Raw genomic sequence first — 27,044 nt, 5'->3', positions numbered from 1 at the left:
GAAATGTGTAAAATTTTAATAGCTGAATGAGTCAGAGGAGATAAAGCAGCCACTGAAACAGCAGTCAGTTTTCTGCTGATTACAGTTTACTTTCATTTGGCTAAAGTCCTCTCTACTCACAAACACACGCAGACTGTAAATGTGTAAACAGTTTGTCTTGGATATTCCAATGAGGAAGTGTTCAACCATAAAAACGAAAATGTACGTTGTACTGCGTATGTGTGCGCGTGTGCCCTTTCCCCACCATGCCTGTTTTTCAATTGAGTTCACCCAGAGTTTAATGAGAAAGACAGAAGTTCTTTGACTTTCTGTTTTTCTTCCCTAACTCCGTCTGAAAAAAAAGAGATGTTTGGCGAGTTAGAAAATTGACTCTCAAAATGTAATCTAGTTACTTTCTAGTTACTTTTCCTGTCCACAACGTAGTCCAGCAGCAGTCGAGGAAATGAACAGAAAAAAAGGGATGAGCAGCAGCAGCAGCAATGAAGGGAACAGTCTGTACCTGTTTTCAAGCCAACCAGACAGACAGGTTCATTCAGCCAGCATTCATCATGTCAGCATCTTTTTCATCTCTTTTCTGAGTCTTAAAGTCCCTTTCGTCTCACTCTTTCGTCATCCTCAGCTCAGGATACACACCCACATGTACCCTTTTCTCCGGCATTCTTAAAAATGTCAATTAGCAGTTTTTTCCCTTCTGTTTTTCCATTTCTTTCCCGTCCTCTTACCGTATCTCTCGGCAGTTAAAATGCACAGCGTGTCCGACACAAACCAGCCGCCGTTCACTGTCACCAGAGCAACCGAACAACAGAATTAATGCCGAGATGGGGAAAGGACGGAAGAGAGAAAGAAAAGAAAGCAAGAAAGAGCGTCTTTGTTTCATTTTGTGGAGGCTCCGCTTTTTAACGGTGCGATTAAGTGGTTGGAAACCGACTGAAACAACAAAAACAGAGCGTGGCAGAGAGAGAGGTGGAGGATGAGGTCAGACTGTTTTACTGTCCCGTTCGGTCCAGAACAGAAAAGTCTTTTTTAAACACCAATAATGGTTTCTGATTGGTTCCCGGCAGGACAAACACACTGAGGGGAAGTGCTAATGTAGCAATTATAGATTCACTTCGGAGAAATATTTCACGTTTTAGAGCCAGTTTTATTATTAGTTCTATTTACAGACAGCACAGCTGTTTCAGACACATTGCCGGGGACTGATTAGTTTCATATTTATTTTGTAAATACATAAAAACATAGAGGATTTCAGAAATATTCTCTTGTGCAGGAAGTTGTCCTTGTGATTTAAAGAACCATGTGACCGTATGACCATCTTTATGACCCATTTATGTCCGTTTCTAAGACCCAAATGAGGTCTTAACGTTCCACTTGTCTGTTTTTTTATGTAGCGGCCACTCAGATGTAACCACGTCTTATATTAGTGTCCTGGGCTGAACTCAGTCCAGAAAACAAACAGAAAACGATCAGTTCCTTTTGGTAAAATCAGAGTCTCAACGATTGTCCAAAACCTGTCAAAAATGTCTCCTGGCCATCACATTGTCTCATATTTCAGAAGAACAGAAAAGCAGCAGTGCAAAAAAACATGTTTCCCAGTCTCCCAGCAGACTTTTTTCGAAAAGAAGTGCCAAGCCACTCTCTCAGCTTGTTAAAGTCAAGCCTGTAGGCCCAGATCCTTTTGGCAAATCCGTTCGCTTTCTCTGTGTGTGTGTGTGTGTGTTCAAGTGAAGTGGCTGGCTCCAACCACTCTGTGGCTTGGTACACCAATTATGGGTTTGACCATGCAAACACTCGCTCTCTTTTTCTCAGACACACACGGACACACACGGAGTGGCCGTACAATAGTTTCACTCCATGTTTCAAAGTGCAGCCATAATGTGGTTTTCTCATAGTTGTGAGCTAATCCACTCCGAATGGATCGACTGTCTCAAATAATTATTTCAGTCCACAGACGGAAGAACCGTGAAATAAAAAATCTGCTTAGTCCTTACAAAAACTGCAAGGACACAGGCACAGACCGAAAGTTTTTCCTCTCCGAGTTTTAAAAAACGAGATAAACGTTTCTCTTCCGACCAGGTAGAAAAAGAACAAGAAGTCAAATATCTCCCAAGTTATCATAAATGATATCCGGTGATCTCAGCGGCGTCTGTTGGTGCTGGCTGTACCACAGATTAGCAGGCGGACGCTTGTGTTTGGACACTTCGCTGTACAGCTCCCTCCTCTCTTCTCCTCCTCCTCCTCCTCCGCCCCAAATGTTGTTGTTGTTGTTCATATTATTGCCGGGACCTCCATGTTTCCCAGGGGGCAGCAGAATCGGCTCTTTCCGAACGAAACCACTCTTCCCCGGCTTGGGAGCAGTGAGAGGCTTGGGCCACCTTGGTGCCGGAGGTTGCGGTGTGCCGCGACTCGGGCCCAGCTGTGGAGGAGAATGTCTCTGGGGCTCCGACGGCTTCCCCTGTGACGGGGCGCTGTAACTCCCCTCCGGTCCTGATGGGGCCGCCACCTCTTCCTGCCTCCTCGGGCTGTGGGCCTCATCGTAAATGGTCATCCCTGGGCTAGCGGGGACGCTGCCTTTGGCGCAACCTTCCGGTTCATCATATATGTGCTCCAGAGAACGGGCAGGAGACGATGAAGCCCCTTCTGCTTGACCTCCTGGGGGTCGCCTATTGCTGTTCACTCCTCTTACTCCCCCTCTTCCTCCGCCTCTTCCTCCCCCTGCAAAACCGTTCAGACTCAGCGCACTTGTTTTCTGGCTCAGCTCCAGGCTGATCCGATCATACACATGTGAGTACAGGTCAAGTGGATTCCTGTGGTTGCTGCCTACATGGTGATGGTCCCCTTGGACACCACCACCCGAAGTGTCGTCTCCTACGGGTCGGAGGCGTGGCGTCGGCACTGGGGGTGTGGATGGGTTGCTGGTTTGGTTCTGACCCTTGATGCTGTCCACTGGGTCGGAGTAGAGGAAATCACCACTGAAGAGAGGCAGGCGGACTGAATCTGCCGGCTCAGAATAAAGACCTGCGTGTTCATCAGATGAGGACACACCTTTCCCCGCCTGCTCTCTGGGAGTACGTGGAGGTGTCCCTCCTCCTCCCAACATCGCGGGAGGCTCTGGTAAACTCCTCCCTTTGTGTCCTGCCCCACCTGCTTGCCCCCTTCCTCCTGCTCCTCCTCCGTCTCCTCCCTCTCTCTTCCCGAGCACGCCGTCAGCCGAACCCGGTTTGCTGCCGCCCGAATCGCCGTCCGCCTCCCGACTGCTGCAGCTGCTGCTGTCTCCGCTTCCTGCCGTCATGCCACCAGGAACGACGTGGCGTATGTGCTGCAGCGTCGCGGGGCACTCTGGGTCAAAGTTAATGGGGCAGCTGAGGTGGCGCTCCTCAGCCAGAGCCTTCTGCGACTGGATGGCCTGGTCCACCAGCGTGAAGATCTCGTTGCCTTGCTTGGTGTCGAAGGTGAAGTTGCCGGGGCCCGAGTCGCACCGCCGGCCTGCCTCGAACGAAAACATCACCTGGAGAAAGAAAAGGGAAGACAGACGAGGAAAATGTTTAAATGAATTTTAATGTGAAAGTCATAGAAAAGCGTGTGACCATGTTAATATATCCAGAAGTGTCAGAACAGAAGCCAGATTGGCACTGATCTTCCCATATTTCTTTCCCAAATGCAAAAAGGATCAGCCATTTTCTTTTCAAAAGAAGTATATATCATTAAAGACCGTATCAGTTTTTACGGGTCCGTAAATAAACATCTTGTGCCGACAAACCAAACAGACCCCTTAAAGGTCATCTGTCAGTTTGAGGTCTTACTCTCAAACTGTCAAGCATCAAAGTGACACAAAAACAGCCACAGATTCTAAAATTAAATATTCTAGACCACACGCACACAAGCTGCTGCTACTTGCACTTCCTTTGTATGATTAGTCGGGCAGTCTGGGTTTAAATTTAACATATCGAACTTCCTCTCGTGTTAGGTGTGAAAGGTCGACCTGGAAGAAAGTTTTTCAGGGTTTTGTTCAGTGCACCCACCCGGTCCCTCCCGTATCTCCTCAGCAGCTTGTACGGCCACACGAGAACGTTCTTCTTGGTCTTTGGCTCCTTCAACATCAGGACGTCATTTTCGGCTTTCAGCCAGTAGCTGCCCGCCAGCGCACAGCGCTCTGATGCCTCTGTACACTGAACGCTCACCCAGAACTCGTTCACTGCAGAGAGAAAGTCATTCTTAACAAAACTTCTCCTTCTAGGAAGTCCACTTGGATGATCCTCTGTGCTGCAATATTTAGTCATGACTGTAAACCTATGAAACCACCCTGCTCAGTGTCCTTACCCTCCTCTCTGGAGTAGTAGATGAGGTTTTCAGACATCTGCAGGTCCTGAGGTCTTGCATTAGAGTCCACAGTGCTGCTGTTGCAGCTGCCACTTCCCCCCTGTTGAGACATAGAGAGTCAACCAGCTGAGCACGACATCAAATGAGGATTGTCAGTGTGTTATCCCCGAATGTTTCCATCGCAGAGCTTTGTGGTTTATGTGTTGAACTCTGAAGGCAAAAGCTACCGAAGAACAGAGTAGGCATCGAGTGAGAGAAGAGACAAAGAGTTCAAGAGGCTGAGTGTGCACCAGAGAACAAGCGGATGAAGCTTTCCTCCTGGAAACTCCCTCTGGCTTCCTCTCTGCAAATATGTGTCATGTTTTTGTATGTGTGTGTGTGTGTGTGTGTGTGTGAGCGCACACGGTTTAAGTTGCGGCGCGCACATACACTCGAGGGGCATGTGGGTAAATTTGGACGACTGTAACATCCACACAAACAAAAAGGCTGCATCACGTTGAAACTAAATTTAAAGCTGCAGTTCTTTATCCTTTCCCACCAAATTAGGGAGATTTTGTTTCCACTGTGTAAATATTTTTGGTCACGTTGAGGCTCAAAGATCAGAGAGCAGAGAAACATTTTGAAAAAGAGGAGACAAAAGCATTTCTAATACACAACAGACAAAGCCTTAAGAACACATCCACCCAAGTCTTCTTCGCTTATAGCAAACTATATTTCCTCAAGCAAACACAATGAGACATGCACATAAGGAGAGGGAGGGAAACATGTCCAGATACCTGAAATGCAATGTCACACATGGTCTCCATCCAGTCCTTGGCGACACTCTTTTCTGCAGCAAACACGTGCGTCTTGTCGTTGGTTTCCACACAAAACACTGACATGTTGTCTTTCGGACAGCTCTCCGTCAGAGAGGGAAGAATGGAAATGCACTCGGACAAGCGGATGATCTTTTTGTCCAGCTTCCTGGTTTTTTCGTTTGAACCGCCACCCGAGCCTCCGCCGGCCCCCCCTCCTGCGCCCGAAGGCGAGTCGAAGAACTCGAGGCGGGCGATGCCGTTTTGGCTGGCGGGGTAGAGGACGAACCAGTTCTTCTTCCATTTCTGATTGGGGAAAAAGATGAACCCGTTACCGTGGCAATAACTCAAAGCTGCGCAATCAAATTGTTTTATATTAATAGTGCATCAAAAGAATGGGTTTAATGCAGTCAGGCTCATCTACGGATCAGCGTACCGTTTTGGCTTCAAAACATTCATGTTTTTATTTGTTCCTTTTAGCTTTTTCTAGCTGCAGCAGGAAGGTCAGATAAAGCCACTGCACACTAGAGCCACACTTTTCCCTCATAAATTGAGGCCAAATCACAGCTAAAAGGAGAGTTGATATTAAACTTCATAGACAACACAGAACAAAATAATGCATTTATAATATTTATTTTAAAACACATATAAGCAACACATTTTTGTTCGGTCTAGAGATTGGTAATCCAATGTTTTGTGTAAGAAGTTGCGGAGTGGGAGGACAGGCTGGAAGGTTGCGATCAGATAAAGGAGAGGTTGATGAACACAGAAAAAGTGATTCTTTGTGGTGACAGAAAGCTTTTCTGTTAAAAATAGGGAAACATAATTTGCATGTGGCTTGTTCAGAGAGCAATGGGGAGAGATACGCAGATGTCCACCAATGATTAAAAACCTGATTAAGACAAACGAAAAGATTGTTAACATTTTGTAGTCAGAAAATCTGAGTCAAAATAATATTTGTGTGTCTATCTTTTACCAACTCTCCTGACTGAAGCTTCATGTAGGAGGCATGTGGTGACAAATCTAATGCAGTTTGACTCAGATCTGTTGCACTGTTTCCTTTGCATTCAATCAGCAGCAACAGACCACAGTTACAGCATTATTCATTGCTGCTCAAAAAGTAAAGGCTTTTCACAAGAGTTTTCACAAGTACACAAATCCTTATCAAATATACATATCATACTGTTAGATTACACATTTAGTGCGATGAATTCATTCCAGGAGTTATTTTGGGTGCAAGAAGTTACGTTTTTTTTACATTATTACTCAGTCTGCATCAGTAAGTATAAATATAACTCTCAGGGTTACAAGTTATTATGACAGAGGACCTGTTATGGTTTTCTTTAATTTCACTTCATTACAGATGGCTTTATATGGTAGTCTGCACAAAGTACAGGGACACGCCCATCCACCCACTCTGTCTGTCTTTAATACCAAAAGCAGATAACCTCAAGCACAAAGAAGAAGCCTTGTGTGCGTTCACATGCTTGGCTAATAAAACTAATTCTGATTAATTGTCGCCATGACAGCAGACGATGCTCTAAATATGGATGTTGCTACCAGGAAGCTATGAATTATAAAGTCTGGATGCTTCATAAACATCTTCAACCTGACAGCACTGAAGATTTACACAGTCAGCACAGTTTTCAGGGGGACACCCTGAGACGAACGTCACCGATTCAGTATCTGACCAAATGTGAAATGTGGTCACAGTCTCACCTTCTGTTCTTCAGTTATGGGGTTTTCAGAATATTATGTTGTCAAAGTGAATTTGACCTTTGATCTTTTGGATATAACGTATCACTTTTCAGACATTTGTGTGAAACTTTGAGGAAATTCCCTCAAAACGATGATGAGACGAGACGTCACATTCACAAGAATAGGAGAGACAATTCAAATATCCTAAGACATATTGCCTCTGACTCTCACTTCGTGTAGATTTTTGTCTGCCCTGTCCCCAAACAGGTTAAAAACATGAGCCGGTCAGAACTAGGTGACACGTTTATCATTTCTCCCTGAGGAAACAACAGCTAACAATGATCTCTTCCGCGACGAGGACAAACAACAATACTGAACAATGAGAAGCACAGCAGGTGTGAAACACTCCAGATGTTCACTTCTAATAATAAATATGGTGACATACTATATGCAAGATTATTTGCCGTCAATACACGAGTCCACTCAACTCATTTACGAGAGCTTATAGGTAAAACTGAATGACACGAGACGAGATATCATCTTACACTTCGGATGTGCTGACATGACATGACTGTTGTCTTTTCCTGGTTTTAAAGGGTGCATTACAGTAAAGTGATGTCATTGTCAACAATTACCAGACTCTTTTAGCTGTTCTATTATTTGCCACTAGATCCACATCAGTGATTATTATTTACCAAAAATCTCATCATGTCATCCCTACAATATCGTTGTATTTGATTTTTAAGCCCTAATGACACGATAAGTAAACATTTATTCTAATTTGGAAATCCGTGTCACCCCCTTTACCCACGAGACGTCTGTGTGTTTTGCTGCCCCATCACATTATGCCTCATCTCAGTTACATGTCTCCACTGTGTGTGTGTGTGTGTGTGTGTGTTTTCCCCTCCGTTTACGCAGCGAGGCGGAAGCTGCATGACCGTCGGAGAGCTGAGCTTGTGACAGGAAGGTCAAGGTCGTAAAATCCTCCGATCAGCAGGGAAAATCCAGCAAACTGAGACAAATGAGAAACGCTGGCACTACAGCTGCGGGTCCTCCAGCGCTCCCTGATCAGTCAGGTGGTCTTCACATATCAGATAATATTAACATGTGTCGCTCAAAGGACCCGTGAGTTCAGTGCAACAGCAGCTGCAGACCATTACGTGACTGTTAAGACTGATACACATACACATAAATGCTTTAGGAAATATTTTTCAAAATTTGGTTGTTTAAGGATTGTGGCTTGGATCGGATGTTTATAACAGGCTTTAATCACAGCAGACATTTTGACTGACTCTGACACTTTTCCAACCGTATGTCAAAAAGTCTTCTGTGGAAATACCTGATAATACTAAACATCGGTGGAAATTAAATCATTGTAAATAGTAAGTATAAATACAATAGAAATGCAGCCTACAAAAATATTTGTTTTGAAAATTCTATTTGCACATATTGCTCACATCTACCAAGACATCCACCAGCAGAATAGGACGACTAAACATCAGTCTGCCAGTGTTTTAATCAACCAGTGGATCTGTCAGTGGTAAAAGAAAGATGAAGACACTCAGCTTCAAAGAGAAGTAGCAACAACACAAGAGAAAAAAAATCCACAAGTAAAGTTTCTGTGCTCAATATTTGAGGTGAAAAGTGCATAAATATTTGTGTAAAATATACTACCTATAATTATTTTACTATTCTAGCCGGTAACACTGGATCTCACAGGATGTGGTGTTTAATCTGTCACAGTGCATCTTGCTCGTCATCAGTGCATTTTATAAACTCAGTGTGTTTCACGTTTTATTGGTCAAATCTGGAAAAACGACATGACTGACAAAGTATTAGAGAGAGAGAATAGTTCCCTGTGAAGCTGAAGTATAAAACAGCATGAAATGGAACTACTCCAGTCAAGTAAAGCACTAAGGATGATGTACTGTGCATATTTACTCGGGTTACGTTACCTGATGAACTCTTAACAACACGTCAGCTCATCACTATTATAATATTATTATGGCATTTAGGTCATAAAGCTGCGTGAGATAAATATGAGATCTGTCATTTTGAGCTAAATAAGTGATTGAGCATAAAAAATTTTTTAAAAACGATGTCCTGACAGAAGGGCAAGCATTCATGGAAGACGGCTTCACCGATTTCTTACTCGCATACATTTACAAGGTTTCTTAAGTGAGCATATGCACACCGTCCAACCCTTAACATTAACAACTGCCAGAAAGGACAGGAAATGTGTGGGATTGTCATTACCCAGGATTCTCTTTACTTCTTTCTTCTGTATCCAGGTGTTTCTCACTTTGTGTGTGTGTGTGTGTGTGTGTGTGTGTGTGTGTGTGTGTGTGTGTGTGTGTGTGTGTGTGTGTGTGTGTGTGTGTGTGTGTGTGTGTGTGTGTGTGTGTGTGTGTGTGTGTGTGTGCGTGCATGCGTGTGTGCGTGCGTGTGTGCGTGCACGCGTGTGTGTGTGTGGTTGTTTTTATTATTCTCTGCAGATGTAAATGCATGCACACACAGACAGACTCTGAAAAGCCATATACACGAACAGGGTGTGAAACTTTTAAACTGTGTTGCAATAAAGTGCAATAACGTGTGTGCGCATGTGTGTGTGAGTGAAACAGCTGGTCCATATAAGGCAACAGACCGTTATCAGCCACTGTTACACCGAGTGGAAATTATGCAAAGAAGATCATGACAGAGAGAAACTTCCTCACTGGCGTCCTTCCTGTTAGAATCAAATTGGCAGAATTGAACAGAATTAGCTCAGACAACAAATGCATGTGTTGGTGTTTCTTTCCGTCTCTATTAAAACTGTCACACTCACCTACAGTGAACGCGAGAGCCGCATCTGAAAATGGACATTATTAAGAAAGGCAAACAAAAAGCTACAAAATGACAAAAACACTGCTCTACATTCAGTTGTTCCTTTTTCAGCAGTTTTTGGTGACAGACTTCGACAACATGAGCGTCACCTGACAAGTACACAAAATAAATCCTTTTCTGTTGGACTTGAGTGCCTTTGAGCAAATGAAACACCATACCACTTCCTTGTGTATTTGTTATTAAAGACTTTTAATGCAGAATTACTACAAATTTAGAAAATTGTGTCCATTCTATCTTTCTAGCAGTTCTTGAACAATGTTCCTGTTTGTGTGAAATGAGTCTGCAAATTAATACATCAGCTGTCTGTATTTGTGTGTATTTGACAAGATACAATGAAGTCCGTTTTTCAGAGAATGTTTTGGCCTTCAGGACTTTGATTACCGTTCTTCCTTGTCATTCACTACTGGAGATGACGTCTTTTTTCATGAAATTATTTACTAGAACAAAGCCAATGCTGGTTCTGTCTCATCTTCAAACATGTACCTCACTAATTTGTTTAGAAATTTACATCACCTTTTGCATGTGTTAGTCATTGTATTAGTTCCAGATGCTGCTGTAGATAGTGTCACATATTTCTGAACAGGATTAAATTTGGGTTTCATGATCTTCTTTATGTGATTTAGCGACACTTCACTCATCAAAACATAATGTGGGGACGTAAGTCATTCCAGTAACTAACTCTAGTTATCAAAACATGATTGCAGCATGTGTTTGCATACAGACTGATACTGTCTGACAGATTCTGACACGTTTAGCCACTTCGGCCTCTTTTATCTGTCATGGTGCTGCGTATCATGTCTGTGTGTGTGTGTGGGGGGGGGGGGGGGAGGGGGGTTATCTGTGTTTGTTTATGAACGTGAAAGTATGCGTGTCTCGTTAATGCTTGTTTAGAAGAGACAGAAGGAAAACAGAAGCCGAGTGTAATGTGTTTATGAGAGAAAAGAAAAGACACAAACAGAGAAGTGTGTGTGTTATAGAGAGAGAAACTGCTTTGACCACCCTTCCTCTGCTGTGTCGACAAAATCTAACTTTCAAACTTGTAAGCACTCAGGCCTTTTAGATAGCTGTCAGTTGACAATCTGATAAAGATACAATGAGATCAAATTATATTAACATGTCTTAAATGTATGGACACTATGTGTTAACCTTCCCTAAATAATCAGCAAAATTTAAGATAAGTAGTCAAGAATTTTCTTGATCAACCATTTGGTCTATGAATGTCAGAACATAGTGGAAAACAACCATCATGATGTCCAAGAGTCCAAGCTGACGTAAATAACTTGCTAAGCTTCATCGGACCAACAGTCCAAAACACAAACGTGTTAAGTTGAGAAGACTAAATAACAGAAAATATAAGTAATTGAGAAGCTGAAACCAGTGGATTTGGGGTATTTTTTCCATTAAAAAAAAAGGTCTCAAATGATGAAGCAATTAATTTCATTCATTTCAGCTGTACATAACTGATTGCCTAAAAGGGCAAATAAACAGTTTCAATCCGCAGCAACTCCCGTCTACTGAAGTGTCTCTAAAGGAGCTCCTGACAGGGAAGACCAACACCTTCTACCTAGGTGTATTGTTGCTTTCACCAAAGTAGAAAGCCCCTCTTTCTTTTCTTTCCTTTCCTTTCTTGAGGAAATTTTTTTCAAGCACCAATAAGAGGCCGAGGTGGGCTGAGAGTGCATTTCTGCACAGACTTAATCACTCCTTTCTACTCAACATCTCCACATCACAGGATCATACTATTCTTGCTGTAAATACACCGACAGCAGACTGTTTACGGAGAATTACACACGGTCCTATGTCAAGTGGTTTATTCATACGACAAATGAAATGGGCATTTAATTTCTGAGGAATATGCTTCAGTATCTGAGACACTGCCTGTGATGAACACAGGAAGAGAAGATGTGACACACAAACCCATTAATCCATTAGGCAGACTTCAGACATTAATCATTGTCGTTTTAATCTAGCTGCCTCTGGGTATGAAATTCTACTTTATTCTGACACACCCCGCCTGTTCAAGTGTCGGCTAGCTCCCGGCTGAAGCTGTTTTTAGTGCTCAATCAAACAGCCCGAGTGCCCTGCCCACCTCTGCAGCCTCTCCTGGTGGTTGGCAAAGAGCTGCCAACATCAGACTAAAAGCTTTTTGTAGCTGCAGGCCACATGTGAACTACAGTCTGCAGCTCCAAGCATCTTCAATCTGAATGTTTGTGTGTGTGTGTGTGTGTGTGTGTGTGTGTGTGTGTGTGTGTGTGTGTGTGTGTGTGTGTGTGTGTGTGTGTGTGTGTGTGTGTGTGTGTGTGTGTGTGTGTGTGTGTGTGTGTGTGTATGTATGGCAGACAAATAGATGCACATACCAACATGACTTCAACTAAATCACGCAACACGATCACTTCTCTCTGCTGCACAGGTCTTAGCCACAAACTGAATTCAGACGACAGCTTTACAAATTAAAAACTGCAATTACAACAGCAAAAAGTGTATGAATCATAATTGAACACACAGCATGTGTAATCACATTTACCTTGTTCATAAAAATCTCAACTGCCAATCAAAAAAGCAGCTGAGCAGCCACATCACTGCACATATTTGGCGTGCATCCCACATCACCACTGTTCAGATGTGGTTGTGATTGGCTGAGACAGCGGTGTACACAATTCATGCCTTACATGTTACGAATACTTTTGTGATGCAGTGGGCTTCAGGCTTCAGAGGAAACAGCAGACATATTATGGTCTGCAGGAATGTTTAAAACAGGTCCTGGACGTCGTGTTCAAATTTCTTTAGTCTTTCTTTAAAGGGACACTGCTGATTGTACACATGAAGCTCAGTTTACGCATCACAAACTTCTTTCAAAATTTGACCAAATCTCAGATTGGGTTTGAGATTAAAAAAAAATTGCAAAACTAAATGTGCACTCATTTGTTTAGTTTGAATAATGGCATTTAGAAGGGTATTGCGTTGCATTATGGGAAATGTAGGATCCAGTGTTTCAGGGGTTTGACCCATTAGAGACTAGACATCAGGGTATCTAGATTTTAATTTGGACCTTTTTAACCTGTTAGTTTGTTAGAATGAAAGGAGGACATTTAGTAAGTTTTCACTATGACCAGATTAGTACACCAAGACTAGAGATGGTGTAATGTCCAATAGCAAAGTGCAGACACAGACTTATAACAAAGTCTATAACTAATTACTGTTCTCACTTGTCATTGATCATTATATTAACTTGGGGTTTCCTAATGGCCTCAAAGTCTATTTCTTCTCACTTCCCCCCTCTTTTTCTGTCAAAACTCTTCTATCAACCACTGAAGAAATACATAAATGCTCCAAAACACTAAATAATAATAATTAGATAATCTGTCTATTTATTTCAGTTAATGGAATTAAATAAACTAATCCAACGGTTTCCAATACCGAGGGTTGAGCAGTACTCGAGGAAAACAATCAGAACAGCTTATACTGAAAACAGTAGCTTAATGTATGGACAGTAGACAATAAATGTTTGAAATGTAGCTGCGGCTTGATGGCTCACATCGTAGCAGCGTGCTGTGAGGGCCACTTCACACGTCATTAAACATCAGTCTGAAAGAGAAACTTGGGTTGGATGGTGCCGCTTCACTCTCGAGTCACATTTTCCAACCATGCACGTGGGAACGAGCCTATACGCGTGTGCGTGTGTGTGTGTGTGCGTGTGTGTGTGTGTGTGTGTGTGTGTGTGTGTGTGTGTGTGTGTGCGTATGGCCACTGACAGCTCTACCGATTGCATAATTCACCCAGCAAACCTCATACCCGTTTCAACACTGTTAGACGAGCGAGCGTCATTCAGCTTCCTGTTCTATTCTTTTCTCTGCTGATGCTTTTTTTACCCTCTTCAGAGGACTTCTGTCTCTCTGCTGCCCAAATCTTCAGCGGTAACAATATAGTTTGAAAACAGTTTCTAAAAAGGCATTGCAGCTGGGTTTTGAGCGTATGAATATGTATTGTGCAGTTGTGATTTCGGGGCAGGAAACAGGGCCAGAATGTTTTGTTGGTTCATGTCATATGACCACAGACAGAGACAGAGAGACAAAGACCCTCTTAGAAATCTTTAAGAGTTAAGAGTTCTTATCCAGTGTGGCTCTGAGAGCAAAGTGTGAATGCCAAGGACTGAAACAAACAAACACCCAGGTGTTATCACTTACATTTAACTGGGTACAGTCCTGCTGACTATGAGAAGGTGACAAAAAAGGGGGGCTGGTGACAGCGGTTGTAATGGCATTAACAGCTGTATACACTTCTAAGACGGAGAGGAAATGCAGCATGTCTGCCAACTGTGTCTCAACTTCCCAGCGCTGTTGTTCTGGCTCTGCTGCCTTTTATGATGCGTTTCTTGTGGACAGTCACATTACAATCGTGCTAAAAATATAGCTGTCACCAGCACACACACACACAAACCCCACAACAACGCACAAACCTATCCTCTCTCTTTCTCCCTGTCCTAATTTACTTGAGGAAATTGCTTTAATCCACTTTAGTATTCTTACTTTAAATGAATGCCATACAGCGCTCATACATGCATCTGTTTGCACACTGAACGCACAGCAGCTTTACTCCAAACAGCTACTTCAAGACAAGGCCAGACCAGTGAAGCATTTAGAAAACTCCCTCTGTCTCTGCAGGTAGAGTGTAGGTTTGCCTTTGAAGTCACTGTGCATAATGACTGGTCTGCAATTGCACCAATATGTGCTCTTTTTATCTGCCATGACGTCAGATGATCCATTTTTAGTTTATCAATAGGAAGGAGAGAAAGTTAGCACAAGTTATTTGTGAATTAAATTAATTATTTAAGGCTAAATAAGACACTGAAGTGTGTTTTGTTTTTGTTTTTTTGTAATATGCCAACATATTCCTGCCGCTCTGTTGTGGTGTTATCACATGTTGTGCTTTAGCTACCGGTTTCTGTATTATTTTTATAATGTTTGAAGAGTTCATGTGTGAACTTTAGCATACCTTAGTTTTTAGTGACCTTGAAAAGCTTCCTGGGACATTATCTACGCATCTATCTCTGGCATATTACTTTATATATTTTTGCGTTATCACATCATGCTCAAAACATTTCGTTATTTTTTTCCCCCCCCCGTCACTCCTGTCAACTCCGCCAATAAAGAGAAGTGATTTTGAGGGACTCACCTTCCCAAACTTTTGATGCTGCACATGAAGTTGTCCCTCCTTGACGTGGGTGTCCATGCCCCCCAAACGCTGAAGCCCACCGTCCTCCAGGAAGATGAAATCTGACTTGAACTTCACGAAGAGGAAAAAAAAAAAAAAAAAAAAAAATCACTTTTTAAGGGGTTATTTTTTTCCTGTTTCCCAACAACTTCCCCCTTCTCTCACTTCCGCTCCCCAGCCGATAACACGTATATGTCGCAACGATCACGCACAGGTAACTGTGTCGTGGTGGTAATAAAGAGGTCCATAGAGGCACCGAGGGGGTCCAGACAAAGTTAAATCATGTCCAAATGTTGTCGGTGGGTCGCTTATATGTCGCCTCTCACTCCTCCTGCAGGGCTGGACCCGTAAAAAAAAAAAGCTGCACGTCAAAACACAGCATGACACTTCCGGTTAGATCTTTCATAATAAAAGCTTATAGCATCAGCTTCAGGTGCATTTTGGAAACAATAAAAGTTTAGCAACGCTTAACTACAGGTATGTAATAACTCCAGCTGGTATAACTACAATTGCCACCTCATGGTTGAATGCCTCAGCCTACCAGTCAAGTTACAGTTAGCATCCATGTCTGTCCGGGCTCACATTGCATAAGTCATGAACATTTTCAAAGGGATTTTGGTCAATACATGGGACTCTTAAAGCTGTAGCCACAACAATAGACCATCCTGAAGTGAAATAATCTGGTCTTTTAGACTAGATTTGAATTGAACTACTCTTGTACAAGATAGGGCCTCAAAGTTTCTCCATTACAGTCTGCATTGTACTTTCAGGAGATGACCAAACAGATTTGTAATTCATGCAATTAATATCAAAACTGGTGAGGTTGAAACCTCTGGGTCTCCTGGGCTGAAATGTTTGTCCAGGGTCCCCTAACGGTAATAAAGAAACTTTAAAATGTCTAAAGTTACATTATCAGGAAATGAGAACTTAGTTTAGTAAGAGTTCATTTAAATTCTGGTGAACAATTAAGCCTGACAGAAGTGTTAAATCTTTGTTAAAGGTCAAACGATCCTCATGAATACGGTAGCTACATGTAGATATTATTCATTAAGTCTCATGACTTAAAGAAGTATGAGTTACACAACAGAGTGTGAGAAATATTTCATAACACTTTCACACTGTTTCTGTGCTCAACGTACAACATACGTACGACGTGCTGAGTTTATAATAAACCCTAAACTTTTATATAAACATGTCACGAAGGAAAAACATAGTTGTCCCGACTGTCCGCATTTTATTTTGAAATATGAACCAACATCCGGTATTTTCGCTCCGTTGCGCTTGACGCACCTCTCTCCCTCCAGGAGGAGTGTGCAGCGCGTGGTGGGCGCACCGAGCCGCTCCTCTTCCTCCCACCTCCTCACTCTTGTGTAATTTCTCTGTTGGTTTCAGGTCTGACATGCACGCACTTTCTAACTCCTGCAGGAGCATAATGTGAACTAAATTCACGGTAACTTGGGATGATGTGAATAAACTGCCGTGCATCACTGCAGAACTACATCTCAAAGAAAACTGCAATTATTCATTATGTGAACAAATGCAATTACTGCCATGTTGCTGTAAACTCACTAAGCAGAGGTGTAACGCTTGGACATGGTTACGCAGGAGAGCGTGTGTTTTCTGTCATTGACGCTCGCTTCAAGTCCCGCATTAAGTTGTCTTTGGTGAATCGAGCAGCCAAACCAGGAGCACGCCACAAAAGCCTGGGAAGAGGGAGTCCGTTAGTGAACATAAGTCAATAAAGGAGCTGCTTTTGTGCTCCAAAATAATGCTAAACATACTCGGGATGGATGGCTGTCCTCTTCAGACAGAAGAATCACCAACCAGGCCACAGGTTGAGTTTTAGTTCTGTGACAGCTGTGGAAAATCAGACAAACAGAAGGTCTTTTCATGTCATTTATGCCAAATGAGCACAATAAGATTCAATCCCGAGGATGCCACTCAAATAGGGTTCAACTTGTCTGAACTCATTTTTGACCTGGCTTCGCTGATTCGCTGATGATAGTGTACTTCAGTGTACCCCTTGTCAATCAGGCCTGCAGAGAACGAAGATCAGAGTGGATTTGAGGGGGTGTTGGACCCGTGTTGTGAAGCCTATAACCCAAAAAGTGAGGCTGATGTTACCTGCCACATGTGAGCAGATGAGGATCCTTCATTTCATCATACATTCATACAGAATACTGTGTATTTAGTTCTTAAACTGTTACGCGGTCAGAATTTCTTTGAAAAAATGTTTTTGTTCTTCTGAGTGCAATAATGCAATGTCCTCTTGCTGCACTTCTTGCATACTGATATGCAATTGTACTCGTATGGACAAACTGTTTTGAGTGGAGGACGAGTCAAGCTTTTTCTAATGTTGCACAAAAGGACCTGCGACCAGGTTGTTTAACAAAAAAGTGATTTGGAACATAACCGTAGGATGCGTGTACATCGCAGCCGCCTCTTTTGACATGTAATCTCGACTGACAAGAAATTTCAAAGATCGAATTCAACACATTTGGAGGATCAGAATTACTAGGTAGTTGTACAGTACTCGAATATACTTTAATTACAGAAATATTGCAGGAATTTTGAGTAAAGAAGCCTATGTTGGCAGGAGAAGCAGGCCCCTAAGTTAATGTGTTGCAGATGCCGCCTGCTGGCTCACAGTGTAACTTTTACTTACTGTCCGTGTTTTCAGCCCATAACCAAATGCTGCTAAATGTCTCAGTATTATTCTTGACACGACTATGGATTATTTAAACTATGAGTCAAGACACAGAAGGGTTTTTATGTGAAGTGTGTTCCTTCACGTGGCCAAAAAAATCCTGCTCTTTTATCTGTCATTCAATTTCTGTCACATATTAGCATTATACAACCACACAATGCCTCACATAAACCAGCGTTTGTTTCGCAGTGGCATGATGGGAACTGTTGAGTCAATGGGGTTTTTAATCTACTTTTGAACTCCTGTAAGTTATTATGTCATACAAACATTATATTGTGTGTGATTTGACTTGTTGAAGGTGATTCTGATTGATATTAATCTGAATGTGTGTACATTGTGTTTCTTATCTACCTCTCTGGGTGGCCTTTTGCTGTTTGTTTTATGATTTATATCTTTTCCCTCAACACTGCAGTCATTCGCACACACACACAAAAAAATAAAAAAATAACACAGCTGCCACCTACTGGTTACTAATCAGCATTGCAGGTTGGCGCTCAAGCTGCTGCTCTCGCGATATCTGCTCAGTTGCTTGGACCAAAACAGGAAGTGAAACATGGCAACGGTGTTCGGAGGAATAGAGGGGTAAGAATGACAGAAATATACAACTAAACTTTTTAAAAACAAGTTTATCTTTATCTTGTGGAATTATCTCTTCACGTTGGTGTTTGTTGCAGGCTTTTATTCCCGTTTTTATGGTTGTCATTCATAAACGCTAAACTATAGTGAAAGAGTTTTCTGAATGAGTGACGAGGGGAGGCGTCTCGTGTTGTGTGTGTCTCGTGATCAATTGTCGTCCCTCGTAAAGGGTTACTGTCAGTTAAAATCTCTGCATCATTTAATGTAAATGTGTATGTGAACATTTGATATTGTGCCCGTACTGCCTCACCTTTCATATCAGCAAATACATGTTGTTGTTGGTTTTTTTTTGTTTTTTAACGAGGTATTGTTGTCTTGGTGGTTAGTAACTCGTGTATTTCTGTCTCTCTCATGCTCCTTATCCAGTGGAGGAACCCACTCCAAAGCAGTGCTGGTCTCAGGAGATGGAAAGGTCCTGGCAGAGACCGAGGGACTGTCCACCAACCACTGGGTGAGATGAAGATGTAGGCAGGTTTGGAAAAAAATTAGAAAAGGCACAGAGGACGATCGGGGATTTGTAGATTTCTTAAAGGTTTACGTAAGAGACCGTGTTGTCATGCACCTGGTTTCTATTCTAAGGATATATATATTTTTGTTTTTGTTTGTGTCTGCTACAGTTGGTCGGTGTGGACAAATCTGTCGAAGTCATCAACGACATGGTCCAGAGAGCCAAAGTCAAGGCAGGACTGGATCCAAATACTCCATTATTCTCACTGGTCAGTCAGACTGTGTGTCATGTACAGATTATTGTCTGATAAAATACTACCAACTCTAAATTCTGATTTCTGTGTGTGTGTGTGTGTGTGTGTGTGTGTGTGTGTGTGTGTGTGTGTGTGTGTGTGTGTGTGTGTGTGTGTGTGTGTAGGGCATGTGTCTGAGCGGAGGAGAGCAGAAGGCTGCCATCGACGAACTGATCGCCCTCATGAAGGAATTGTTTCCCAGTCTCAGCAAGCACTATTTCATCACCAACGACACCATCGGTGCCATAGCAACGGCCAGTGATCGCGGTAACCTGTCATTTTTACTGTTTTTAACTTGTAACAAAACTTTAAGCATGTGTGCAAACGTGGCCTCTATTCACCCTTAATCTCTTAATGCATTCTTATTTTCAACCACCTCACCGTATACACTTGCCTATATAATTATGTGACCTTAAAAGCTCATTACAGTTTACGGCTTCATACTTTATCCTCTTAGGTGTGGCTGTGTAAAAAAATTATCTCACTGTTAGTGTGTCTTGGCTTGATGAGATTTGAGTAGTTAATTATTATTTAATATGAGTCAGCTCAGCAGAGACCGTCTCTGTTTTCTCTTCAGGAGGTGTCGTCCTGATATCGGGGACCGGCTCCAACTGCAAGTTAGTCAACCCTGATGGCTCACAGATCGGCTGTGGAGGCTGGGGTCACATGATGGGCGATGAAGGATCAGGTAACCATGGTGATGCATATGAATCATCTTAATGCACTGTACCGAACTCTTAAGACATCTTTCTGTCTCTCAGCATTCTGGACCGCTCATCTGGCGGTGAAGACGGTGTTTGATGCCAAAGACAACCTGGCGGCTCCTCCTCACGACGTCACACATGTGAAGAAAGCCATGGAGGAGTATTTCCAGGTCAGGCTGCAACAACAGCGATAAATGTGTTTGTTTATACAATGATACCAGCTCATGCTTTGAATGGGGGATGTGTTGAATGAAGCAGGTTAACAATCCTTTATGCTGACGTTGGGTAAGTGCCTGTCAGGGTAAGAAATGAGGCAAAGGCTTCGACACATCTGAGAACTCTTGAGTGTCGTCTGATTCAGGGACGGAGTGTTTCTGTCTTCTGATGTTGCATGTTTAAATAAAACTGAACTTACCTCAGGTGTCAGATCTGATGGGCATGCTGCCTCACCTCTACAGAAACTTCCAGAAGTCCCACTTTGCAGGTTTCTGTAAAAAGCTGGCTGAAGGTAGGCAGCACTTCACTTCCTGTTCAGTTTTGATGTGATGGGCTAAAATTGAAATTAAAAGTAAAATTCAAACTTTGTGTTAAAGGTGCAGTGGCAGGGGACGCTCTCTGTCAGTACGTGTTCACTCAGGCGGGGAGAGTCCTGGCAAAACATGTAGAAGCAGTTTTACCTGCCGCGCAGGAGGTAACACACACACACACTTGTATAGTCATTTACTATCTCCAAGCTTTTCTCTTAATCTCTCCCTCTTTTCTTGGCAGCCTTTATTAAGCGGAGACTGTGGCCTGCCCATCCTGTGTGTGGGCTCTGTTTGGAAGAGCTGGGAGCTCCTGATGCCAGGTCAGTGTCTCTGTGGCCCTTAACTGCCTCCCTTCGTGCTCACACTGAAAGACAAGAGAGGTGTGGATGAAGCTATCTACACGAAGAAGAAGTCTCAGTTTCTGTACCTCTCTGTCTCTTCTCCAGGGTTGGCTGAGGTCTTGGAAAAGGTAGCATCATCTGACAAGTTCAAGGGCCGTTTCCATGGCTACAGCCTCCTGATTTTGCAGCAGTCTTCAGCCCTCGGAGGCGCCAGTCTTGGGGCTAAGAGTTTAGGTGCTACCATAACTATGGATTATGCAGCCAATACTAAAGTCTTCTACAAACACACCTTCAGCAGCAGTGAATGAGAATGTAGATGTACTGACCAGTTTGTAATTATTAGCATATTTGCTCACTTAAATAATGATAATGACCATTATAATGATTGTGTAAGAATGGTATAGCATATGATTTGATCTCAATACAAAGTACCAGGACAGTGGTTGAAAATATTCTAGATCTCAGTGGTTTTAAAGGTCTCATAGTGTAAATTCCGATTACCATTTCTTTTTGGCTGAAGCAGGTCTAGGTGCTTTATAAATACTATGAAAGTGTCAAAACGCTCAGACCATGGAAATATGCACGCAGCCCGTGTTCATCAACTGAGCCGTTTGGACTTCTGTAAGTTTGTGATGTCCCAAACTCGCACTCATGTCATATGTCCACCTCAACACGGCCCACTGTCCAACCTTTCAGGTGGAAGACGACACTGACGGCTCATTCTGTTACGGAGATAACAAGCTTCAAGAAAAGAATCAGCCAGTCAGAAGAGAGGGTCAGTGATATCAATGTGCCTTAAAGACACAGAAACAAAACAGATGGTTCTTGGTAGAGCTCCAGAGAGAAGTTGAAGGGAGGAGATGTGATATTACATCGAGATATTTTTGGTCCTTAAAACCACAAAAATATTTTCTCATAGATGTCAAGGCTGCAAATAAAACAGAAAAGAGTAAAACATGGGACTTTTACCAGCTGCGTAGCAGCTATTCCAACAGAGGTGATTTTTCTTTCATTGTACTGTCAAATGCAAAACTGCTTTTGAACTTTTTGTTGACATTTATGATTTATAATAAAAGTGCGATTGATTTTGCAGAAATTGTGTGCAGGGTTGCAAATCACCTCTGACCCTCAAAAAAATTAAATCAAGCAAACACCAAAAACTCGCTTGCTAATGTATAAACTTCCAAATTTAAAAACTTGCGAATACAAGTGTACTCCACGTTTTGTAAATCCTTCTCACAGATTGTAATTCTGTTTTTTTTTACTATTTACTAGTAAATGATGCCATCACACTCCCCGTTCACTTAAGACGGACACATCACAGTATCTGCAGTTATTCACTGGTAATGTAACAACTTCAATGAGAAGCATTTATTCCTCATGGGTCCATTTTAATACATGTAGAAATCAATCTTTATTCACTGCAAATCAATCTCCTCTGATCAATTTTATGCAAAACCTTTTGTAATTGTGAGACGTGATGTTTGCATTAGAGAAATATGTGTCCAATAAACATTGTGAATTATTTTCTATAAAACAATGTACTGTTTGGCTTTCAAAGTTGGGATTCGAGTCCAAAGGAGGAGAAAAAGGAAGCAGAAGTAATGACAGAAGTGCCGGAGTAGCTGTAATCGTGTGTGCTGCCACGGTGAAGAGAATAAATATATTTGTTTAAAAACATTTTGAGTAACATTCCGCTGTGAGTCTCAGGCAGAGTGACACTGTATAGTCTTGACTGCTGTGGTGGAGGACTGAGGCTTGTCTGCCAAGGAGGAATCAAGGAACCATCAACCATGTTTCCTTCCAAACACCTGAAGGTAAAAAAAAAAAAAAAGATTGATCAAACCTTTATCCTTTTTCTTTGAGTTAAATAATGCATAAACGTCTGTTTTCCTGATGTGTTTTGAATTGAATTGAGCATCCAAATGAAAAGAAGAAAAGACTAGGTACGTTAAAACCTGAGGATTGACCTAAATTCTCATTTCTTACAGTTTTATCAATGCAGTTTTATTTATTTCAACAAATGTTATCTGTGATCTGATTTTAGTTATTGTGCTGCAGTTTTTATAGTGATTGAAAAATAACTGGTAAAATGTAAAACAATGTGAATAACAACTCAGTTAGATTTTGCCAAAGAGTTCGGTGGTACTTTTTTTATTCATTCAATTTATTCACTCATGTTGAAATACTTTTTTTTTAAAATACAAAAAAACTGCATTAAGGTTTGTGCTAGATTGGATCAGACATCTAAAAGACTGCTCTGACTCTACGCTGCTGTGATTAGTTGTTTCACTGTCAATTAACTGGTCCTGAACCCGATCCTTACCCCTTACCCTAAACCTCCACTTTAACGCGCCCACAATTTAACAATCAATCAAGAGGCAGCGCGTCCCTCCAGCTGATCCAATCTAGCACCAGCCCCTGCATTAATTCATGTTCGGCCATGCGGGGGCAGCAGAAACAAACTGGGAAGACAAAACCAAATTGACTTTATACTGCATATTAAATATGACCAACTTTGAGTTCATATCCGTTAATATCAGTTATTGGCTGAGTCCAAAAATCGAGTTGATGTTCATCAGACCATACGTCAATAATACGTCAATAATACGTCAATAATACGTCATTCGGAGCACGTCTCGCGTAGCCACGCCCCTTTTCGGTTGAAAAAAATAATCCTCCCTTCTGCAGGCTCGTTTGTGAACAGTGAACTAACAGCCAGTTGCTAAGTCCTAAGAAACTGTGACTCCTTTGGTTTTTGTGGCGTTTAACCTTAAAAAAAAAAAAATTATAAAAAAAAACAATGGATGTTGCCGCCAAAATTACTGCAGTGCAGTAACAAACAAACAAAAACAAAACAAAACAAACCATAACAAACTTAAAAGAAGGTGAGGCTTTCTACAGTTTACTTTTTATCTATCCCTCACCACAGTAATTTGGCAGCTGTTCTTTCTACATTACAATTAATACATTATAGTACCACTCACACATTATGGTACAAGTTTTATCCCATTTTTATTAAGTGATTGAATTACATTTTGACATTAATAAGCTTAAATAGCACTTATAATTCTGGATTTCTTTGTAATAAAGTATTTTTCAATGCATCTTTTCTGTTTTTACTCCAGTAAATGGTAAATGATAAAGGCACATCCTTCACCTTTGCCAAAAAAAAAAAAAAAAGCTGTGCCGAAGCAAACTAGTATTTGTGTCATTACTGTTGTCAGGTTAACCTGCATCATCAGTACGTCCGACCATCCTCACACGGTGAAGTCCCTGTTGGTTAAGACTCTCAACCTGCCTGTTTTTCCCCCCTTTCCAGAGGCAGGACGGATGTACCTCAGAGAGATTCGTCACCACCTACAGCAGTCACTTTAAACCCTTCAGTGAGCTCCAACCACCGCGGCACACCAGAGTTGAAGCAAAGCCTGCGCCGGCATTCATCACTCCACCACAGGTTGGCTGGATTCACGGATGTATTGATTAACGCAGACGTCGTCTGAACGGTAGATTGATTCTCTTCATTACTGGTTGTTATTTTCACAGAGTAACGCTGAAACCTGGCCAGTATTTTATAAACACCTCTACAGGACAACCAACAGCATCTATGGCGCTGGTGTTGGCGCACAGGTGAAACAAAACAACTCACACCTGCTGCAAGTTCACACTAACATCCATCTCTTTTTGATCTGGTTTTCCATTACCTGTCCCACCACAGGCCTCACAATCTGTCCTCCGTGTCCCAGCATCCCTTTTGTTCCCACTTACCTGCCTTCTTGCCTCCATTTGACATCCTAACTCTTTCCATTTACGAGGCAACTGGTTCCACCCTGTCAGGGCCAGGACACGGGAAGTCGTGACGGGCATTTCAAGCAAATATCAAATACTGTTTCACATTTAGTGGGAACTATTTGACCATTTTTCGAAGATGTGCACCTAATTTTTTTTTTTTTTTTTTTTTTTTTTTTTTTTTGTACTTAATCGTGGCTGCCGCTTTGGTTGTCCATTCATGTTTCTACTGTTTGTTAAGCAGCATCTAATCTTAAAGCGCCACACAGGTTTTTAACAGTGTATGGTAGTAACACATTTATCTTCCTCTAATGTTGTTTAAAGGCGGTTGGCAGTCAGCTTTAAATAAAATGTGTATAACTTGTTTCAGTTCAGGTTGCTGTGTGTTGAGGACTGTATTTATTTACTGCTCTGTGCCACAAATTGCCACTTCAGGATCAATGAAACGTATCTTCAACCTTGAGTTACTGCCACCTTCTGGCGATAGGAAAGCATTACTACTAGGTGGCAATAAGACCAAGAGAAAACATGTTATTTTTAAGACAACAGTCACATAGATTTCTTATGACTTAATAACTATTTGAAAATCACGTCCCCTTTACAGGAACCAGGATTTTCCTGCGCAACTGGGCTTCCACCTGTCACGGATAAAGGTCAAGAGCAATGTGTTTGTTGTAAATACCTGCAAGAAGTTCTCTCTGTCTCTCTGAAGAAGATACACACATACACAAGTGAAGCTGGCAGGTGGAAAGATACTCAATCCATTTTCTTCTATTAGCAGCAAATGTGTGGAAGCAGCATGAGGCAAAAGATGAGGCACAAGGGAAGCCTGATATTCTCTACCAGGAAGGTCAGACGGCTGCTGTTGTTATTTTAGGAGTGTTTGACTTGATTCATCTGGTGTTTGTGCAATCGAGCTGCAAGTACAAATGAGAAAACCGTTTTGAAGTCCCCAATATCAATGCCTTTGACTTGTCGACTTGATATTTTTTATAATTCCATTCAATATTTGTGCACTTTCAGGTGTGATTTTGTTGTCACCCAATATTGATACGACCTACTTCCCTGTGGCCTTGAATTCCATTATCACAAACAAAGGTAAAAGAACTGCACTCATTTGTCGTTCAATACGTAAACTCGAACCCCTAAACGAGGTTAAGGTTTAGATAAGACTATGCACCATTTGTGATAAAGTCTGTAAAAATAAATGATATCATATTGATGCAAATTTCTCTCTGTATTATAAATACCTGGTTTATAATATCGACAATGCCAGAGAAAATCTTAAAACAATGACAAAACCAGCTTAGAGACAATTGAGAATTTCAAAAAACAAAAGAACAAAGAGGAAATGTGAAACCACAGATAAAATGATACTCAAATAACAGTCGAATTTGATGAAATAGAAAATTCAACATTTGACCCCTGAAGTGAGGTTTTATTAGGGTTTCTTAACCTCCAGGGCCACATACTTATTTAGTACCTGTTCGAGCAAAATGTATCTTTTTTTAATGTAAGAAGTAAATAATATTAAAACAATTAAATCATAATTTTTTTTTATTCTAATACGTTAAAAAAGGAAATACTCGTATTTCTTAGTTAAATGAGAAGATAAATATTAATCTCACGTCTGTGCAGTAAATATAAGGTAATTATAAGGTAAGTAATTACCTTACTTTAGTATAGAGACTAAACTAAAACACTTTACAGTCTCTATACTGTAAACTGTATCCAGACCCTCTCAGCTCTGTAGCGAGGGGAGGAGCTGACTTTCATTGAACCAGATTTAAGGATCTTGATTCATTTCTTGCATTTCTGTATTTTACTTCTTACATTGCGCTGTTACATTTATCCTATTTTTTTTTTTAGCTTGCTTTATTTCTTTTATTTGAATGTTTTAATCACTGTTTTAAATTCTTTTTTTACATGTCCTTTTCTTCTGTTTAATATTTTGATGATTTTAATGGTTTTATGTGAAGCACTTTGAGTTGCCTTGTTGTTGAAATGTGTTATACAAATAAACTCGCCTGATTGTTGTGTGAAACAGTGTCACGACAAGGTTTGTGCCAGCATCTCTAAATTCACTCTGTAACTTCATGTCTCATTAGATGTTGAACATTTGGAGAACAGTGCCAATTTGAAGGGTTTGAATCCAGCTGTTGGAATGACAAACTACACCTTCTCCAAGCCAACTGCCTGGCAGTGCACTTGGTAAGCCATGAACACAAACGTCAACAATTTTAAAAATGTCGTAGTTCCCTCACGCGTATCTCTCACGTATTACTGTATATGTGTCATTTCCTGACATTTTCTCTCCTCTCCTCTCGTTTGCAGCTGTGTGAAGAGACTTGAGTGTCCTGTTAGGTGCTGCTCAGAGATGAAAACCATCCCTCAGAGCAGCAATGTGCTTTTTTCCCACGTACAGGCGCCGAACTACAGCGCCGAGCCCACCAGGGAGCCACAGCTGACAGAGTATCAAGCCAGCTATGCTGCAGAGGTAAAGAGAGAGGGTCCACTGAGTGTCTATGTACGGGCTGATCAGTAGACCGTAGCCCTGTCTTTTGGCTTTTTATGTTGTAATATATTTTCTTTTTATCCTGTATATCTCCACCTAGTGGGCCCAGCCTAAGAGTCAGCAGTGCGCCTTTCACCATCGTCTTCCTCACCAGAATATCCATCCTGAACTCTGAATCTTAA

At 41.7% G+C, this 27,044-nt stretch overlaps 3 protein-coding genes across 3 annotated transcripts; 2 read left to right on the top strand and 1 right to left on the bottom strand.

Annotated features, from left to right (window-relative positions):
* Positions 1-1,120: 1,120 nt before the first annotated feature.
* dok1b (docking protein 1b) lies at positions 1,121-15,193 on the bottom strand. The gene is made up of 5 exons (XM_069722553.1): positions 14,865-15,193; positions 5,094-5,417; positions 4,318-4,417; positions 4,020-4,192; positions 1,121-3,505 (listed from the first exon to the last, which is right to left on the bottom strand). The coding sequence occupies exons 1-5, from the start codon at positions 14,919-14,921 to the stop codon at positions 2,093-2,095; spliced, it is 2,067 nt and encodes a 688-aa protein (XP_069578654.1). The 5' UTR covers positions 14,922-15,193; the 3' UTR covers positions 1,121-2,092.
* A 2,957-nt stretch (positions 15,194-18,150) lies between these two features.
* On the top strand, positions 18,151-22,402 carry nagk (N-acetylglucosamine kinase). The gene is made up of 10 exons (XM_069722554.1): positions 18,151-18,192; positions 18,613-18,697; positions 18,864-18,962; positions 19,112-19,253; positions 19,564-19,674; positions 19,748-19,860; positions 20,111-20,198; positions 20,284-20,381; positions 20,459-20,537; positions 20,664-22,402. The coding sequence occupies exons 1-10, from the start codon at positions 18,164-18,166 to the stop codon at positions 20,864-20,866; spliced, it is 1,047 nt and encodes a 348-aa protein (XP_069578655.1). The 5' UTR covers positions 18,151-18,163; the 3' UTR covers positions 20,867-22,402.
* LOC138635186 (uncharacterized) lies at positions 22,352-27,044 on the top strand. The gene is made up of 9 exons (XM_069722556.1): positions 22,352-22,375; positions 23,881-24,015; positions 24,105-24,188; positions 24,952-25,000; positions 25,126-25,197; positions 25,371-25,445; positions 26,456-26,558; positions 26,682-26,844; positions 26,963-27,044. Exons 1-9 carry the CDS (start codon positions 22,352-22,354, stop codon positions 27,035-27,037), a joined length of 780 nt encoding a protein of 259 aa, XP_069578657.1. The 3' UTR covers positions 27,038-27,044.

Source organism: Brachyistius frenatus, unplaced genomic scaffold (assembly GCF_029030835.1).
Source record: "Brachyistius frenatus isolate BFR_SWC_R1_liver_20210118 unplaced genomic scaffold, ASM2903083v1 Contig_295, whole genome shotgun sequence".
Lineage (NCBI taxonomy): Eukaryota > Metazoa > Chordata > Actinopteri > Embiotocidae > Brachyistius > Brachyistius frenatus.
This window is presented reverse-complemented; position numbering and strand designations above follow the sequence as displayed.

Coding starts and splice junctions, on each gene's coding strand:
- dok1b (XM_069722553.1), bottom strand. CDS start 14,921: ATGGACACCCACGTCAAGGAGGGACAACTTCATGTGCAGCATCAAAAG. Junction 4,193..4,317: donor CTACTACTCCAGAGAGGAGG/GTAAGGACACTG, acceptor TTCTCTCTGCAG/TGAACGAGTTCTGGGTGAGC. Junction 3,506..4,019: donor GGAGATACGGGAGGGACCGG/GTGGGTGCACTG, acceptor TTCTTTCTCCAG/GTGATGTTTTCGTTCGAGGC.
- LOC138635186 (XM_069722556.1), top strand. CDS start 22,352: ATGTTTCCTTCCAAACACCTGAAG. Junction 22,376..23,880: donor TTCCTTCCAAACACCTGAAG/GTAAAAAAAAAA, acceptor CCCCCTTTCCAG/AGGCAGGACGGATGTACCTC. Junction 26,559..26,681: donor ACTGCCTGGCAGTGCACTTG/GTAAGCCATGAA, acceptor TCTCGTTTGCAG/CTGTGTGAAGAGACTTGAGT.
- nagk (XM_069722554.1), top strand. CDS start 18,164: ATGGCAACGGTGTTCGGAGGAATAGAGGG. Junction 18,193..18,612: donor GTGTTCGGAGGAATAGAGGG/GTAAGAATGACA, acceptor CTCCTTATCCAG/TGGAGGAACCCACTCCAAAG. Junction 20,382..20,458: donor TTTTACCTGCCGCGCAGGAG/GTAACACACACA, acceptor TTTTCTTGGCAG/CCTTTATTAAGCGGAGACTG.